Genomic DNA, 20058 nt, shown 5'->3' on the forward strand with positions numbered 1-20058 from the left:
CCCCCTTGCACCTTGTAAGAACACTGTGAGAAGGTGCTATATATGAACCAGAAATCTGGCCCTCAGCAGACACTGATCTGCCATCACCTTGACCTTAGGCATCCTAGCCTCCAGAGCTGTGAGGATAAATATCTGTTGTTTATTAGCCATCCAGTTTATGTTATTCTGTTATAGCAACCAATGACAAGATGTGTTTTTTTCTAAAACTGAATACATGCTTGCTTCAGCAGCACATATACTAAAATTGGAAAAATACAAAGAAAATTAGCATGGCCACTAGGGTGCAAGGATGACATGCAAAAATTTAATGCATGTTCATTTAATTTTATTATATAAAGAGCATCTTTAATTTGTCACCTAATCTTTAAATTCGTCACCTAATATCTATGTGAAAATTTGACTGAACCATTCATTTCTTAATCTCTAGTAAGGTCAGTGTTTCAAGAAGGGTCTTTGTTAAATCAAACTGTGGTAGAATGTTTATGTTCAAAATCTTTGGTCATCTTTTTAAAAAATAAGAAAAAAATTAAGAATAGTCAGCCACCTGTTCCTATTGGCATAGAGTTCAACCAAATGATACCTAGAGATCCCTTCCAGCTCCACCATGCTATAATTCCTCTGGATGTTGATGGATGGAGGTTCATCCTGCTAATATAAATAACCCTATGGCCTCTTGGTCCAGAGGACATTTAGTAAATAAAAGTTGAATGTCGCCATGTTAAGAAAAGACCAAGGTTAGAAGAAATAAAATAATCAGGAAGGAGAAATAGATGAAAAAGGTGAAATACGGAGACAAATAGGAATTATATATTTGTTAAATGAAAATGAGTACAACTAAAGAGAAAATTTTTGAGTAAGAAAAAATATAAGATAATTACCTCAAATAATAGCAATGAGTATATCAAATATATTTGAGATGATATGGAAGTTATTCTTACTAATTTAATGTCAAGTATATATCTTTTGAGACATTCATATCACTTTCTGAATCAATGTTAGATTATCAATGTTGGCATTTTCTTTTGAGAATACAAAGCAGTAGATTGTAATGTATTACATTTTATTATTTTTAGAGGACATGGAATCTGAACTTATGCTGAGCAAGTACAAGTACTTCTGTGGCCTTTATTAATTAGTATGCAGTTCAAATACTGGAGAGTATTATGGTATGTTTATACCATCAAAGTAATGTAAGATGATCAGATGTCTTGTAGTAAAATTAAGTATTAGCCATTACTACAGGAGGAAATCCCAGAGACCATCCATTCTCAAGCTTTTTTCTCTTAGTACAGCTTATTTTTTTACTTTTTACTTTTTGTTTTAGTGTTATTAAAAAAGTTAAACTGTACATGTGATTAAATCTTTAAAAATAGTGTTGACATGCCTTTCTAAATATCTTTGAATATTAGTCCTACTCTGTTCTTTTTTCCTTTAAACATTATCATTTTTATCTGCTTTTGTGAATTTTTTTGTCTTTGCTTAAAATTTAAATGCAAGAATGTCAGTGCCTTTTTTTCTTTATTTTTCTTCTGCATTAGAAACAATATATTGCACATAGTATGAGAAGTACTATTGCTATTTTGATAACTTGGATTAGATAGTGTTCCTTCTTTTTATGAAGGTTTAACCTGCCAGGACATTCTTTGAATACTGATAATGTTGATGTTCTTGCCAGTATGGTTATGTTAGAAAGAGGTATTTTTCTTCTTTCATCACCATGTTCCTTGAAAGCATATTGAATAATGAGACAGCCAAAGGGAAATAATTTACAAGTGGATTCGGTGAGTTTATTTAAAGTAGATATTATTTGGAGATGGCCAATGGCTAGAGCTATTCCTTAGATGAACACTGATTTTCAGCTTTCGTAGTAATAGCTGAATCCATTTGAGGTCCTGCTGTATATATTTTCATTTATAAATTTTATTTCCAGAATTTGAAGTTTTTCTCTGTGTGATAGTTTTTCTCTGTGTGATAGTGATTAGTCTCTGCAACTAATTCGGTGTTCTTAGCTGATTCATGTGAATATGAATAATTTTTTAGATTACTAGTTTAGAACATAATTTAAATAACATAATTTCAAATAAGGGCTACTCCCATACTTGGTAATTGTTGACTTTTATGAATGCTGTGCTTTTCCTAAACTGCTTATGGTTTTAAAAATTGTTTTGAATTGAATTTTGTTTTAATAGTGAGAAACCTACTGGTATTACAGTAGCTGAATTGGATGTCATTGATAATAGAAAGGTTTTGGCCGGCGCCGTGGCTCAACAGGCTAATCCTCCGCCTGCGTTGCCAGCACACCGGGTGCTAGTCCTGGTTGGGACGCCGGATTCTGTCCAGGTTGCCCGTCTTCCAGGCCAGCTCTTTGCTGTGGCCCGGGAGTGCAGTGGAGAATGGCCCAGGTCCTTGGGCCCTGCACCCCCTGGGAGACCAGGAGAAGCACCTGGCTCCTGGCTTCGGATCAGTGCGATGTGTCAGCCGCAGCATGCCGGCCGTGGCAGCCATTGGAGGGTGAACCAACGGCAAAAGGAAGACCTTTCTCTCTGTTTCTCTCTCTCTCACTGTCCACTCTGCCTGTCAAAAAAAAAAAAAAAAAAAAAGGTTTTTAACTATTACAGAAGATGTCATAGAGTTCCTGGATCCAAATCCCAGCTCTGCTCTTGATTCTGGCTTCCTTCTATTGTGTACCCTGGGAGTCAGCAGGTAATGGCTAAAGTGGTTGGGTACCTGCCACCCATGTGAAAGACCTAGATTGAGTTTCTGGCTCCTGGTTTCAGTCTAGCCCAGCCCAAGCTGTTTTGGGCATTTGGAGAGTGAACCAGCTGATAGGGGATCTCTGTCTGTCTGTCTCTCACCCTCTGTCCTTCTGTCTTCCAAAATTTTTTTTAAAAAGACACTTTTATTTAAAAAAATGACCTCCCTCTTAGAGTAAAGCCTTACTAGAATCAGTTGATGTTTTTTGGTTTTTAAAAGGTTTTTATTTGTAGCTGGTTCTGTGGCACAGTGGGTTAAGCTGCTTCCTGTGATATAGGCATCCAATATGGGTGCCCATTTGAGTCAGGGTTGTTCTACTTCCAATCCAACTTACTACTAATGTGCCTGGGAAAGCAAATACTTGGGCCCCAGCACTCACATGGAAGACCTAGATGCAGTTCCAGATGTCTGGCTTCAGTCTGGCCGAGTCCTGGCTGTCATGGCAGTTTAGGGAATGAACCAGCAAATGGAAGACATCTCTTTCTTTGTCTCTCTCATTCTCTCTCTCTCTAACTCTGCCTTTCAAATAAATAAATAAATCTTTAAAAAAAAATCAACTTTATTCATCTCTCTTTGACCTGGCATAGCAGAACAGTGAGGGAAGGAAGAGACCCCCTGACTCCTGCCACACAGTGATTAGGACTGCCAGGCCGGAGCCAGGAGCCAGGAGCACAGTCCAGGTTTGCCATGCAAGTGGTAGGAGCTTATCTGAGCCATCACTGTTGTCTTGCAACATCTGCATTAATGGGGAGCTAAGGTCATGGGTCAGACTCTGGTATCCAGTCCAGGTAATCTGATATGGCACACAGCCATCTCCACTGGTGGCCTAACCACTAGGCTAAATACCTGTCTCAAGGTTCTGTTTTATTCATTTAGCTTTCTGAGATCTGGAAGAATAATGACACAGCTATGAATGGCTGGTATCTGATTTCAGAGTTTCTTAGAGGGGATTTTATCATAGTGGCTGAAAATTGGGATTGTAAACTGAAGATAAGTGATGTCATACAGTTTGTATCCCCTACATTCATGGTTCTCTCTCTGTTTCTTGTATCCTTCTTTATACCTTTCAGCATTTTACTCAAATCTTTTTGAATGCCCCAGTCTTATTTCAGTTGTATTAAGGGAAATCAAGGCAAAGTCTTTAGTTACAACTGAGCCCATGAAAGGGTGCTTCCCCCTCTGCCAGTCCCAGCAAGGGTTATGGAGACTGTACTACTAGGAGAGACTCCAGCTCAAGGCTGGGGCTCAGATACCTCACTTTTCTAGTGCCCACCTGGAATGTTTTGGGGGTTTCATGTGTCTTTTGTCTTAATTGACAAAGTGGACATCCCTTCAGGTATATTTTAAGGTTAGCTTGGGGCTGTTTATCAATTGTGGCTTTTTTTGTTTGGGAGGTATTTTTTTTTTTTTTTTGGCTACCTACAAATTAATGATAACTGAATTTATTAAATGTTTCTCATTTTTTCTTATATTAATTTCTTTGACTTTCACTTAAATTCTGTGAAATACATAGAGAAAAGGAAAGTCTCAATCAGTCAGATTTTAGTGCAGTTGATTTCTGATTTTGATGTTTTCACTATTGGAGAAGTCTCTGAAGTCATCTATTATCTCTCAGCAGGAATTGGCTATCCTTCAGCTGTTCCTGTAGCATTTTCCATGTGTTTGTATTATGTCATTTTTGCTTTGTTGGTAGTGATTTTTCAATTTCTCTGCCCTGTTTGATAGTTATCTTCTTTTGGGAAGGAGGCTGCATCTAACTTAGCAGTATTCCCCTGGGTACTCACTCAGTACACAGCAAAGGAATAGTACATGAATCAGGTAGTACTGAAGTCAAAATACAGAAATGTGTAGAGCACCAGTTTTAAACACTGGCTTCTCGTAGTATTTGTTCATAAATTAGATCTTTTTTGGAGGATTCATCCTTTTGGATTCCCCAGTGACCTCTTAGCTTTTTGCAGAGTATGTTTTCACTTGTATTCATATGTGCTATTCTGTCTTGTCTGTTTCCTTTCCTGGAAGCTATTTCAGTGATATGTTTCCATTAGAACCAGTCTGGAAACATAAAAAATTTGTTTGGATCAAGCAGTGGCAGGGGGTAGGAGCACAGCAATTGATAGGGATATCTCTGAGACTTACCATTTTAGTGTATTCTATTTTGATGACCTTAGTCAAATAGACTACATAATAATTCCTTTACTGATCCTCTAACTGTATTTTATATTTATCCTAATAGGTTTCTCTACTCCAATATTGTAGATATCCACAATGGCTAGGGCTGGGTCAGGGCAAAGCCAGGAGCAAAGGACTCAATCTGGGTCTCCCACATGGGTGGCCATCACTTGCTGCCTCCTGACGCTCACATTAGCAGGAAGCTGGAATCAGGAAAAGAGTGCAGACTTGAAATCAACCTCCAATATGGGATGTGAGTGTCCTAATCTGTGTCTTAACTACTACACCAAGTACCCATCCTGTATCTCTTAATTTGTAGTGCAACATTCTCCTTTACTATGTATGTGGTTATGTGAGGGCTTACACTCTGAAGAAGCTTGTCATATGAGGAAACATGGTATAAAAGTGTGTATATTTGATAAATACTATGAAAATCGAGGAGAGAAAAACATTACTTCATCCTATGTATTGGTTAGCTGTTCATCACTATAATAAATATCTGAGTGAAGCTCCTTAGGAAGGAAGGTTTATTTGGTTCATGGTAGTTAAGAATGGTCACAGTTCAAAACTAGGCACCCTCACTGGTCTGGGATCTGAGAAGGTCAGTAGATGGCAGAACAAGTGCAGAGAAAGGATCCCATGGTAAGCCCGGAAGCAGAGACAGGGAGCTGCTCATCTCTGTCTCTGTGGTCTCTTTATAAAGCTATCATGATTAAATCATGGCAGGTCTATGCTGATGATCCGATCCATTCACTTCCCAAAGGTTTGACCTTCAGACACTATAATAGAATGAAGCTTCTACTCTATAGGTGTCATCAACCGGGATTTAGGGATTTAAATGTCTGAATAAGTTGGAGAGCTGTCCTGTTTAGACTGTAGCAGGCTAGAATTATCAGGGAAGAATTCATGGTGGATGTGCTGTGATCCAGGTCTCCATGTGCACATGCTTAGCAAGTGTCTTGGATGGACTGGAGCTGATGCTCTGATACATATTAGATACATATTAGAGATGCTCTGATACATATTAGGGCGTGCAGATAGGGCTTACCCCATCACAAAGGTTCTTAGTTGTTCTGAACAGATAAAATGCCTTAGCTATTTAAAAAAAATGGCTTAGCTATTATAAAATGTTCAAGAGAACTTAGTCACACCCCTGGTTTGATTAAGGCCTAAGAGATTATGGCAGCAGATTTAAGCCCTATTTGCAATTGGAATTCAGTTCTGTACTAAACATCACCTGATGAGGCACAAGAGGTGCACAGAATCTAGAAAAATCTGTGTGAATAAGAGAAATATGATATAGGCAGAAAGTAAGACTTGCTTTGGTGGGGATCAGATGAGATCTCAGTGCAGTGTGAGATCCTGCCGTCTCTGTAGATTTCTATTGTAGGGATCAGTGGGGACCTTGTTCTCAGAACTTACATCCATCTTCAGTGTCAGATGGGATTTCCAGAACTTCGTAATGCCAGCAAGACCTCTGCAGTCTTCCTCTTAGAAGTCAGAGTCTTGCAGCTTTCTGATTGCTTTGGAACTATCAGCACTAATTTCATCATTTTTATTCCTATAAACACAAGAAGTCTGAGTCTCTCAAATTATCCCAGATCACCCTGGATTCTTACACAAATAATTTTTCCAATGCCCTTTTCCTGAAATGTCCTCGTTTCATGTGATCAGTCATAAGTGAGATTTCCTATGCATCTAACATTTCTTTTGCTTGCTTTTTTGCTGTAACTGAAATGGAACTCTCCCTGAGGACCCTATACCCCTCCAGCTCTTTCATTCTGTGGCTTATTTCTCTCACCTGTTCTTCACTTCATTGTATCTTGTTGCTATTTCCAGACTTTGTTCTTTCTCCTCCCCCTCTAAAACCTCCACTCAGCTTTGAATCTTCTGTTTTCAAACTCAGAGATCACTGCCATTCCTGTGATTTAAATATCAACGTAGGCAATCAGATTTTGTTCTTCACTTTACATAAACCATTCATTCCTCTATATGGACCGAACTCACAGAATCTGAGCCTCTAATACTCTCATCACCTGGCTTCTGGTACTTACCTAACGCTGTTACCCTTTATACACACACACACACACACAATTTTAGTCAAGCAAAATTCCCAACAACATGGTTCTTTATTCTTAATCTGGGCATTTTTTTTAAAGACAACAGATTTTAAGGCTAAAAAATCCTAACAAGCCTTGACTTGGTTATCTTCTGTCTCTAAATTCTCTAGATAAACAAAAACTCTATTGGTGTGGTAAAAGTTTCACTGTACAGACTTTGTTTCTGGAAGCTGTATTTTGGAATGACATCAGAATTATTTCAGTATAATTCAAGAAGGTGATATCTATTCAACAGAAAGTCAGATGTACCCGTTCAAGAGTGTAAAATGGATGTCATAGTACCATTTTTCTGGGTAGGGAAGTTCAATATCTTCAGACATTTTCTGTTCTTTATTTTCTACAAGCAGGCAGTCAGCGAGTCCCACTGATTCTGCCTTTTAGTAGCTGCTACAGAAATTTTGTGCTTCCAGTGCTCATAGACATGGTGAAAAGTAGTTAGATTCTAGATCTCTTCTGAAAGTAGACCTACAGAATTTACACTTCAGTTAGCTGAGAGTGTGAATCAGTGGCCTAGAGTCACCTTAAGGCTTTGTGGTTTCCTAACAAACAATACAGTTCTCCTATACAGATAAGGAAGGACACCAAAATAATAGCTTGAGAGGAAAGATACAGACCTCAGTTTTGTTTTGTTTAAAGATTTATTTATTTGAAAGTCAAAGTCGGAGGTGGTGGAAAGAGAGACAGAGATCTTTCATCTCTGTTCCTTTTCCAGATAGCCACAACAGCCAGAGGGGCCAGGCTGAAGCCTAGAGCCAGGAGCTTCATCCAGTTCTCCAACATAGGTAGCAGAGGCCCCAATTCTTGGCCATCTTCTGCTTCTTTTCCCAGGCCATTAGTAGGGAGCTGGATTAGAAGTGAAGCAGCCAGTACATGAATGGCACCCATATGGGTTGCTACACAGCAACACCTGCCCCCAGACCTCAGTTTTTGACATGTTAAATGTGAGGAGCTTCTTAGCAGATGTCCAAAGAGAAAGACTGCCAAAGTAGCAAAATTTGTAAGTCTATAATTCAGGGACTTGTTATAGTAGAGTGAGATAAAAATTTAGAAATTATCAAAGTGTGACTGCTACTTAAAGTCACATGAGCCTGAATAAGCACACCAAGAAAAATGTACATATCTAGAAAAGAGAGTAAGTTCCAGGATTGAATCCTGGGACACTAAATGTTTAAAATTTAAGGACATGGAGTGGAACTAGGAAGCTCATAACAAATGGCCAAAAAGGTAGGGGGCTTAGCAGGGTGTTGTGTCCTAAAAGCCAAGTGAAAAAGTATTTCAGGGTTGTCAAGATCCATTATGCTAAGCACTAAGCTGAGGCTGACCTAAAGGGTTTTGAGAAGCATAGAAAATATACAGGCAGGGAAAAGGACTTCAAATTTTGTCATGTTTTGGTGAAAATAACATATTTAACTTTAGGACTGTTTGAAAGATAGACTTTAATATTTGCATTATTTATTTAATGTTCCTAACACATTTTGTTTATTTTAAATAAGGACTGCAAAATGGATACTGATCTGTTGAGCAGCTTCTGAATATATTGTTACTAGAGTGTTAAAAACAACCATCTCTTTCTGTTCTCTTTGTTCCAAAAACAGGGAAAGTATTTCATAAATTTGAATGCAGTAATCGAGCCAATATACCACTAGATTACATGTTTGCATGCCAGGAAAGAAAAGAGATTGTTATAAAATTCATCTTCAGGATCTAAGAAAACACACTGACTTCTTTTTCTTCTTCCCCTTCTATGCAAAATTTAAGTTATTGTTTGATTTGCTTCTCAGTAAATAGTTTTGAAGACGTTTGCATTTTGTTGTCATAACCTATGTTTAAAACAAGTTAGCTAATATGGGAAACAAAGTTGGCTTTCCATTCATTAATTAAATATAAGTAGCCAACATAAGAAGCAAATTTACTTTCGATTAGTTAAATATTTCATGTAGACCATCTGAAGCTTTTACATTAGACTTTGCTTATAAACTCTAAGTGATTATAATGGTAAGCTTTTTAAACTGGGGTCAGCTGTTTCGCACAGTGGTTAAGACACCATTTGGGATGCCTGCAGCCCATATTGGAATGCTTGGGTTCGAGTTCCAGCTCTGCTCCAAATTCCAGCTTTTTTGCTGCTAAATACACTCTGGGAGGCACCAAGTGGTAACTCAAGTAGTTGGGTCTCTGCCATCCACGTGGGAGACCTGGATTGAGTTCTCAGCTCCTGGGCATGCACGGAATGAATCAGTAGATGGGCCCCGACTGTGTTTCTCTGCCTTTCAAATGAATAAAATAAGTGAAAAATTTTTAGCAAACTTTGAAATTACCAAAAAAAAAAAAAAAAAAAAAAAAAAAAGCAAAACCCCTAATGTAAAACACTGTGGGAGAGACTGGCGTTGTGGTAGAGTGGGTAAAGCCACCACCTGTGATGCTGGAATCCTATATGAGCACTGGTTCAAGTCCCAGCTGCTCCACTTCCAATCCAGCTCCCTGCTAAAGTGCCTGGGAAAGCAGTAGAATGTGGCCCAAGTGCTTGGCCACCTACATCCATGTGGGAGACCAGGATGAAGCTCTTGGCTTCAGCCTGGCCCAGCCCTGGCCATTGTGGCAATTTGGGGAGTGAGCCATGAATGGAAGATCTGTGTGTGTATGTGTGTGTGTGTGTGTGTCTTTATCTCTGTGTCTTCCTTTCTCTCTGTAACTGTGACTTTCAAATAAATGAATAAATCTTAAAAACACTATAGGAGACTTGTCTTAGTAGGGTAGTAATAATTTCTAATTAATTTTCTTTCTTTTATCTGTGATAGTTAGAAATTGCTTCAAATCTTTTTTTTTTTTTTTTTTGACAGGCAGAGTGGACAGTGAGAGAGAGAGATAGAGAGAAAGGTCTTCCTTTTTGCCGTTGTTTCACCCTCCAATGGCCGCTGTGGTAGGCGTGCTGCTGCCGGCGCACTGCGCTGATCCGATGGCAGGAGCCAGGTGCTTCTCCTGGTCTCCCATGGGGTGCAGGGCCCAAGGACTTGAGCCATCCTCCACTGCACTCCCTGGCCACAGCAGAGAGCTGGCCTGGAAGAGGGGCAACCAGGACAGGATCGGTGCCCCGACCAGGACTAGAATCTGGTGTGCCGGCACCGCTAGGCGGAGGATTAGCCTATTGAGCCGCGGCGCCGGCCTGCTTCAAGTCTTAAATGGTGTGAATTTTAAAGAAAATTATATTGCTGTAGAATTTTTTAAAATTATACTATAGACGTTCCAACCTGGCTGATGCCGAGGCTCACTTGGCTAATCCTCCGCCTGCAGCGCCAGCATCCTGGGTTCTAGTCCTGGTCGGGGTGCCAGATTCTGTCCCAGTTGCTCTTCTTCCAGTCCAGCTCTCTGCTGTGGCCCAGGAGGGCAGCAGAGGATGACCCAAGTGCTTGGGTCCCTGCACCCACATGGGAGACCAGGAGGAAGTACCCGGCTCCTGGCTTTGGATCAGCACAGCGCCAGCCGTAGCAGCAGTTAGGGGAGTGAACCAACGGAAAGAAGACCTTTATCTCTGTCTGTCTCTCACTGTCTCTAACTCTCTCTCTGTCTCTCTCTCTCACTGTCTAACTCTGCCTGTCAAAAAATAAAAAAAATAAAGTTCCAACCTATATCTTCCTTTCATCCTTTGGAAAGACTTATTAACTATTAAGAAAATAGACTTTAAATAGACCTGATTTCAAATTCTGACCTTACATGTTATGGCTGACTGGCTTAAAATTACCCTCTAGGGGCATGGTGTCACAGGTGAAGCTGTTGCCTGCAACACCATGCCATTTCATGTTCTGGCTGCTCCACTTCCTGTCCAGCTCCCTGCTAATGGCCTGGGAAAGCAGTGGAAGATGGCCCACATGTTTGGGACATGGGAGACCTGAGGAACCTCTTGACTCCTGGCTTTGGCCAGGCCCACTGCTAGCCATTGCGACCATCTGGAGAGTGAACCAGTGGATGGAAGACCTCTAATTTCTTTTCTCTCCCTCTCTCTCTGTAACTTTGACTTTCAAATAAATAAATAAATGTTTTTTAAAAATTACCTGTCTAGACTTCAGATTCTTCATCTTTAAAATGGAGTAATGGTACCTACTGCAGAGTAAGGTTTTTAAATTAGATAAAGCAAATTCTTAGCATAGCACATGCCACGTACTCCATAAACATTAATTGCTTTTTTGTTGATGCTGTGATTTTTTTTTTTTTGGACAGGCAGAGTGGATAGTGAGAGAGAGACAGAGAGAAAGGTCTTCCTTTTTGCCGTTGGTTCACCCTCTAATGGCCGCTGCAGCCGGCGCATATCGCTTATCCGAAGCCAGGAGCCAGGTGCTTCTCCCAGTCTCCCACGCGGGTGCAGGGCCCAAGCACTTGGGCCATCCTCCACTGCCTTCCCGGGCCATAGCAGAGAGCTGGCCTGGAAGAGGGGCAACCGGGATAGGATCCAGCGCCCCGACCGGGACTAGAACCTGGTGTGCCGGTGCCGCAAGGCGGAGGATTAGCCTGTTAAGCCACGGCGCTGGCCGATGCTGTGAATATTTACAAAAATCTGTCCTAATTCACAAATGAGAATTAAAAGTCATGGCCTTAGAACTTTTTCAAGAAAGGTAAGGTGAGCAGAGGCATGCGAAGCATGAAGAACAAGATGTACAATGTCAAGGAATCATCAGCGGCCAGGGAAAGATGGTGTGAGAAAGAAGATGGGGCTAGAAACATCCCAAAACAGATGGGTCTGTCTTCTGAAGGATCTTGTGTACTTTACATGGGAATATGGACTTCCTGCAAAGAGGTCAAAAGGTAACCAAATGAGGAGTTTCAGTAAGAGATTGATAAAATAGGGTAATTCTCACAGCAGTTGGAGGATATGTATAATTACCTTTAGTCTTTATGTAAGACTGTGGAAGCTGGTCAGATAGTCTGGGGAGTTGCACAGGGCATGGAGAAGAGCGTCTAGGCCAGAAAAATATTGCTGATGTAGATAGGACAGGGTTTGATTATCAGTTGGAAATAACTCTTCTTTTTAAAGACTGCCAAGAAGTGATTCTCTGTAATCTGCATTTGAAAGTTATAGAAAGGTAATGCTTTTAAATTCTTATTTAATTTTTTAATGGCTCCTACTTCCTCCTGACTGAAAAACCAAAAAGTATGAAAAGATAGGATGAAAAATTTACTCTCATCTTTGTCTTTTGTCTGGATAGTTAAACAAAGCCACCGTGTATAGGTAAAATGTGATTAAATTCTAGATAGCCTTAAGGAAAAACAGTTACGCATGTTCTAGTCCATATCTGCCATAGTTAGAATATAAAGTAAAATAAATACTTAAGTAGGGGCTGGTGCCGTGGCTCACTAGGCTAATCCTCCGTCTGAGGCTCCAGCATCCCATATGGGCACCGGATTCTAGCAGGATACCAGGTTGCTCCTCTTCCAGTCCAGCTTCTGCTGTGGCCCGGGAAGGCAGTGGAGGATGGCCCAAGTGCTTAGGCTCCTGCACCTGCATGGGAGACCAGGAAGAAGCACCTGGCTCCTGGAGTGAACCAAGGGAAGGAAGACCTTCCTCACTGTCTCTCTCTCTCATTGTCTAACTCTATCTGTCAAATAAATAAATAAATAAATTTTTTTAAAAAAAAGGAATACTTAAGTAAAAACGAGATTTTAAAATTCAGAATTATGCTGAATAGATTTTATTGAGATAGCATCATTTTTGAAAGTTTGAGGCTGCTTAAAAATAATTAAGTCTTTTTAATGTTTACTGTTAGTAGAAAGCGTTCTTCTTTTAATAATCATATTAATATTGTGATGGAATTCAGAACATTAGATAATGTCATAGTGATAAATTGCTATAGCTAATATTGTAGTTATATAGCAGTTTGGCTGGGTGGGGAGAGCTGCCTCTTTATCTTGTGTTTGTGCCTCCTACCCTTTTTTTTTTTTTTGACAGGCAGAGTTAGACAGTGAAAGAGAGACAGAGAGAAAGGTCTTCCTTTTTCTGTTGGTTCAGCCCCCAAATGGCCGCTAGGGCCGGCGCACTGCGCCTATCCGAAGCCAGGAGCCAGGTGCTTCCTCCTGGTCTCCCATATGGGTGCAGGGCCCAAGGACCTAGGCCATCCTCCACTGCCTTCCTGGGCCAGAGCAGAGAGCTGGACTGGAAGAGGAGCAACTGGGACAGAGTCCGGCGCCCTGACCGGGACTAGAACCTGGGGTGCCGGTGCTGCAGGTGGAGGATTAGCCTAGTAAGCCACAGCGCTGGCCATTTTTTTTTTTTTTTAAGATTTTATTTATTTATGTGAGAGATAAGAGTTAAAGACAGTGAGAGGGAGAGACAGAGAGAAAGGTCTTCCATCCGCTGGTTCACTCCCCAAATGGCCACAATGGATGGAGCTGGGCCGATCTAAAGCCAGGAGCCAAGAGCTTCTTCCGGGTCTCTCATGCAGATGCAGGGGCCCAAGCACATGGGCCATCTTGTGCTTTCCCAGGCCATAGCAGAGAGCTGGATCAGATGAGGAGCAACTGAGATTAGAACTGGCACCCATATGGGATGCTGGCACCACAGGTGGAGAATTAACCTAGTACGCCACAGCAAAACAATAACCTGCACAAATGCATATCCAGATGTGATAGATATACATCCAGTTATGTTAATTGTAAGATCTTGAGATTATTTAAGACTTCTGACTTTTAAGAAATTCAAGGGGCTGGTGCTGTGGCGTAGCAGGTAAAGCCACCACCTGCAGTGCCGGCATCCCATATGGGTGCTGGTTTGTGTCCTGGCTGCTCCTCTTCCGATTGAGCTCTCTGCTATGGCCTGAGAAAGCAGTAGAAGATGGCCCAAGTCCTTGGACCCCTGCACCCTCATGGGAGACCCAGAAGAAGCTCCTGGCTCCTGGCTTCAGATCAGCGCAGCTCAGGCTGTTGCAGTCAGTTGGGGAGTGAACCAGCAGATGGAAGACCTCTCTCGGCTTTTCCTTCTCTCTGTATGTAACTCTGATTCTCAAGTAAATAAATAAATCTTAAAAAAAAAAAAAAGAAATTCAAATATGAGTTTAGTACACCTGTGTGTACTATTTGTGTATATAATTTGTGTGTATAATTTGCAAGAAAAGTGAAGGGCTTCGTTGTGGTGCAGCAGTGTAAACCACCACTGAGATGCTGGCATTCCGTGTGAGCACTCATTCTAGTCTACGCTTCTCCACTTCTGATGCAGCTTCCTGGCAGTGCACCCAGGAAAGCAGCAGAGGATCGACCAAGTTACTTGGGCCCCCTGCCATCCGCATGGGATACCCAGATAAAGTTCTAGGCTCTTAGCTTCCCCTAGCCCAGCCTTGGCCATTGCAGCCATTTGAGGAGTGAACCAGCAGATGGAAGATTTTCTCTCTCCTTTTCTCTGTCTCTCCCTCTCTGTAACTCTGCATTTCAAATAAATAAGTAAATCTTTAAAGAAAGAAGGAAGAAAGGAAAGGAGGGAAGGATGGAAAGAACGGGAAGGAAGGAGGACAAGAAGGAAGGAAAGGGAGTGAGGGAGGGAAGAACGGAAGGAAGGTAGGTAGGTTGTTTTCCTGTTGTCCTAATCCATTTGCTACTGCTGTAACAGAATACCACTGACTGATTAAATTCTAAACAATGAAATTGACTTGCTTTATAGTTCTGGAGGCTGCGATAACCAATATCAAGGGACTGAATCATAGCATAGCAGAAGGCATTACATGCTGAGACAAGCAGAACACATACACAGTGGAACTGACCTAACTTAGATTTTTATCAAGAGCCCTCTCCCGAGATAACTAACCTTTTTCCAAAATTATGGCGTTAATGCATTCATGAGTTCAGTGCCCCATTACCTGATCTCTGAAAGGTCCCACCTCTCAGTACCATTACAGTGGTAGCTAAATTTCAAGCTGAGTTTTGGAAGAGACATTCTATCCATGACAGTTGCATCTCAGGCCAATGACATATACTCTTTCACATTCTAGGAGCTGTGTTTGTTAAGGCAGTCTTAGCATTAATTGTGCATCATCTGTGTACAACTTGCTTGTTCTTGCAGTTGAGGTTTGCTGGTTAAGTAATGAGTATTCTCATTTAAATTCATTTTGTTCATTTAATACATGTCAATGAAGTAGGACCAGCGGCAAGATATATTTGACTAACTTCAATCAAACCTAAGATGGTGTGCATGTAATAATATATTTTTGATTGAAGCGTTTTTGCACTGTCATCATACTGAGTAGAGTCATATTCTTACTTGGCACATCCAGATGCTCCAACTTTGTGTGACCTAGATAGAAAACATATGGAGGTTTGTGTGTATTTTTAGCACATGTTAAGCTTTCAGCCTAAGGGCAAGTTATACAAAAAACACTGGAAAGTTAAAAGAAAAGTTGATTTTTAAAAATAATGTAGAGTTGATGCAGTGGTAGAGAAAGCAGATTAAAACTTTTCTATAGAAATTAATTAGACATCCATTCTCTTTTGGATTCTTAACATTTATTTATCACATTTTATTGTTTAGTTTCTTAGTAATGGATCCTGTTTTGAAAATTAATATTGCCTGAGTAATAGCAAACATTTTATTTGCTGCCAGGCCTTTTTATCTTGTATTACTAACCCAGTGGTAACAATTAGCTCCCTTAATCTGAAGCAATTATTGCCTCTTGTGAAATAATGCTCCCGGACTACTAACAGTGTTCACTTCAAAATTCATTTTTAAATCACATTTCAAAGTTTTCATTTCTCAGCTTTTCTAGAGCACTCCGTTTCCTGAAATGATCTTTTTACAATTCTGTATACTAACTGTTCTGCAGGCCAGGCAGTGAAATAGCATCCTTGCATTAATCAGCAGCTAAGATTTATAACTGTACCTAAGGCATCACTCTACCATAAACCAAAGTAAACAGTATGATGTTTACCTTAGTGGTATCACAGAATGTATAGCTATATTTAGTACAGGAATCTCAAGAAATTTTTAAAAAAATATTTTCCTTAATTATTTTGATTGTTTGAATACATATATAGATAGATTCATAAATATGGATTCATAAATATGGATATATCGCTGTCAGAGAACTAGCAGATCTTTAAGGAGATACAAGTTTTGTTAATAAGTTTTTCCTGCCAAACTAATACTTGTTTATTAGGAGCTTTTTTTTTTTTAAGATTTATTTATTTACTTGAAAGGCATAGAGAGGGAGAGACAGAGCTCTTTCATTCTCTGGCTCACTCTCCAAATGCCTGCAATAGCTGGAAGTGGGCCAGGCCAAATCCAGGAGCCAGGAACTCCATCTGGTCTCCCACATGGGAACTAGGAGCTCAAGTACTCAATCCATCATCTACTGCCTCCTACAGGCATGGCAAGGTAAGCTGCTGCCTACAATGCCAGCATTCTATAACAGAATGCTGGTTTGAGTGGCTGTTCCACTTCCAATCCAGCTTCTTGCTAATGCTCCTGGGAAGACAGTGGAAGATGGCCCAAATGCTTGGGAAGATGAGGCTGGAGTTCCTAGCTCCTGGCAGTTGTTGCCATTTGTGAAGTGAACCAGAGGATAGAAGATTGTGTGTGTGTGTGTGTGTCACCTTGTCTTTCAAATAAATGAAGGGAGGGGAAGATATTGGACAAATACTATAATTTTGAATGGATAAAATGGTGTGACAAGCTGAAGTCTTAAGCTTTGAAAGAACAAAGATCCAGGGGCCAGCAGAGTGGCCCTATAGGTTAAGTGTCCACCTGCAGTACCGGCATCCAATGTGGGTGCCAGTTCATGTCCTGACCACCCCTGTTCCGATCCAGATCTCTGCTTGGATCTCTGCTCTCTGCTTGGCCTGGGAAAGCAGTGGAAGATGGCCCAAGTGCTTGGACCCCTTCACCTGCATAGGAGACATGGAAGAAACTCCTGGCTTTGGATCACCCCAGCTCTGGCCTCTGCAGCCATTTGGGGAGTGAACCAGCAGATGGAAGACCTTTCTCTCTGTCTCTCCGTCTCTCACTTGGCCTGCGAAATAAATAATAAATATTTAATTTAAAACCACATCCAGTTTTCAACACTATTGGAATTATTTTTTCCTTAAAAAAAGTAAGTGTTCAGTGGATGCTACTGGGTGCCTAGTACTGTTCTCAGTACCAGGGACTCAACACTAAGCAAGCTGAAGTCATCATCTTCCTGCCACCAGATGTGTTCTTGGTGATGCCACTACCATTCCAGTTTCCCAGGTCAGCTACCTGAGAGATATTCATGTCTTGTCTTCACCTCCGAATGCAATCACCATGTCATATCAAGTCTTCTTCTTATCCTTTAGTCTGTCCTTGTCTTCTCTATCTTTGTTACTGGTTCTATTACGCAGTCCATTGTTACTCAGACACAGTATTAATGCTAGTTAAGTACTGAAGTTTATAAATTGTTTACCTTAAAAAAAAAACCCGGAGGAATAATCTTGCAAATATCACTTTGGCTGATTTACATTCTGCTATAATTTTGTGAGTGGAAGAGCAAGTATTATCATGGCAAATTTACCAGGAGTTACAAAGTCCCAGGGCACCTGTGGGGATACTTTGTGAATATGAACTGCATCCATTTTCTATGTTCCCGGGAAAAATTAGGAATTGTATAAATTCAATCATTTTTAAACATCCATGTTTTTCTAGTTTGAGTTCTCACTAAGTCATTCCTCCAGAGATCTGTTTCTAGCATTCACATCTGACCATGGCATTTTCCCAATTAGATTTCTCTAGTGACCCTGCACTGGACATAAGAGAAACTATGAGCTTTTCATTACCTTAACTGAAGTACCTGAGAGGAGCTTCTGGGGAGGGAAAGGCTTATTTTTGGCTTACAGTGTGGAGGTTCACAGTTCCAGAGCAGATGGCACCATTAGTCTGGCATCTGGTAGAGGCTGGCAGTGGTAGAGATGTATTGAGGAGCAATCATCACGAGCCAGGAAGCATAGAGAAGCTGGAAAGACTCAAATAACCAACCCTCTTTGAAGAATGACCTTTAAAGAGCAAAACCTTGTGACCTAAAGACCTCCCACTGGCCCCTCCTCCATGCTCCCATAATTAGATCAAGTTCCCACCGTAATCCATCCATTAGCATTAATGCATTAATTGCTAATTTTAGACTTTGAGGTTCAAATGTCTGCAGGAATTTGGGGAGCCAGGACCTGTTAATCCATAACAGCTCCTTTGGGTGATATGCTGTCATTCATGATTTTGCCCTTATTTGTCTAACTTCATCTCTAGCAAGGCATATTCTCTGTACTTTTGTGCTTTTGCATATGCTGTTTTATTTATTAGGAATGTACTTCCTGTTATACTTTCAAGTCTTATCACACATGCACCTCCTTTGTGAAGCAGACTTAGGTTTCATCTACAGTGCTCCTACTATGTATTTCATTTTTTAAATATTTATTTATTGAAAGGCGGATTCACTCCCCAGTGCCTTCAACAACCAGGGTTGAGGCAGGCTGAAGCTGTAAGTCAGGAACTCCATTTGGGTCTCCAACGTGTGTCCAAGGACTCAGGTATTTGGACCATCATCCACTGTCTCACAGGTACATTTCAGGAAGCTGAATCAGAAGTATGAAGTATCTTGGACTCAGACCAAACAGTCTAATATGGGATGTGGGCATCCAGAGCAGTGACTTAACCCTCTTGGCCACAGCACTTGTCTCCCCACTATTTTTTTTTAAAGATTTCTTTAATTAATTAATTTATTTGCTGGGCAGTTGGGGGGCATTTAGCTCTTCCATCCACTGAGTCACTCTCCAAATGCTCACAACAACCAGAGATGGACCAGGCTGAAGTCTAGAGCCCAGATTCCATCTGGGTATCCCACGTGGGTGACAGGGACCCAAGTACTTGGACTATCATGAGCTGCCTTTCCAGTAAGCTGGATTAGAAGTGGAGTTGCCAGAACTCAAAGCAACACTCCAATAAGGAATGCTAGCACCACAAGCTGTAGCTTAACCTGTTTTTTCACAACACCATGCCACCCTCCACTGTGTATTTCTTATGTATTTTTAATAGCAGTTTTCATAATTTAATTACTTTAATATCATACATTCGTATTATAATACTTTAATAGCTGAGACCTTGTCCTTTTTACTTTTCCAGCTTTTAGTATGGTATCTAGTACAAAGTAGACCTTCAGTTAATGATGTATTGAAAAAATTCAAAATTAATTTCTTCCAAAATTTTAATTTGGCTGGAGTATTTCTACATTATAATATTGATTACATTAAAAGATTAAGAAAAGTTATACAGTCCATGTGTGCTAGAGAAGTTCCAGTTTTAAAATCTGTTTTGTTGACCTTTAACTATAAATGCAATTAACAACGTATATTTTGTTTAGAAATCTACACATTGAACTGAATGTATACTTTTATCTTTAAATTGTATATAATTTATTTTTAATAGTTAGAATTTGTGTACTTTTTCCTTTAAGGTTATTTTTATTTATTTGAAAGGCAGAGTTCACAGAGAGGGACAGACAGAAAGATCTGCCATCCCTTGGTTCACTTCCTAGATAGCTGCAATGACAAGAGTTGTGCTGCTCCAAAGCCAGGAGCCAGAAACTTGTGGGTCTCCCACATGGGCACAGGGGCCCAAACACTTGGACCATCTTCCACTGCTTTCCCAGGCACTATGTAAAGAGTAGGGAGCTGGATTGAAGTGGATATATGGGATACTGGCATTGCAGGCAGCAGCTCTACCCGCCACTCTACAAAACCAGACCTGATTGTGTGTACTTTATAGCCTCTTTCTAATACAGGTCACTTTGAAAACAATACAAAGTGAAAAATTGCTATTTCAGATGAAATTGTACCTGAATTATTTTCTAGATCTACCATTTTGTGCATTTTGGGACCAACTACTGTGTATCTATATTTATATGATTATCAATAAATGCAAATTACAAAGAATTTTAATTCTTAGGTATTTGAACCTACATAGTAAGATTAAGGTACCAACCACTGTATTCCCAAAAATATTCCGATTTTATATTGCTGGGTTATTAGCTCTCTGTTTTCTTGG

The 20058-nt window shown here is 40.4% G+C and overlaps 1 protein-coding gene and 1 non-coding gene across 6 annotated transcripts in view; both read left to right on the forward strand.

Moving 5' to 3' along the window:
• PMS1 (PMS1 homolog 1, mismatch repair system component) overlaps positions 1-20058 on the forward strand; it is a 102766-nt gene that overhangs the window by 40318 nt on the left and 42390 nt on the right. The window contains exon 7 of one of the 5 annotated variants that reach the window (XM_062189184.1): positions 18444-18497. The exons of 3 other annotated variants lie outside the window; for them this stretch is intronic. In XM_062189184.1, the coding sequence (XP_062045168.1) occupies positions 18444-18482 (39 nt within the window). In that variant the 3' untranslated portion in view covers positions 18483-18497. Of the gene's footprint in view, positions 1-16818; positions 16992-18443; positions 18498-20058 lie in introns of those variants that run through there. One more of the 5 variants, XM_062189174.1, reaches the window with a different exon arrangement.
• LOC133768554 (U6 spliceosomal RNA) lies at positions 219-324 on the forward strand. The gene has a single exon (XR_009867012.1). It is a non-coding gene; the product is annotated as a U6 spliceosomal RNA (small nuclear RNA).

Source organism: Lepus europaeus, chromosome 1, assembly GCF_033115175.1.
Source record: "Lepus europaeus isolate LE1 chromosome 1, mLepTim1.pri, whole genome shotgun sequence".
NCBI lineage: Eukaryota > Metazoa > Chordata > Mammalia > Lagomorpha > Leporidae > Lepus > Lepus europaeus.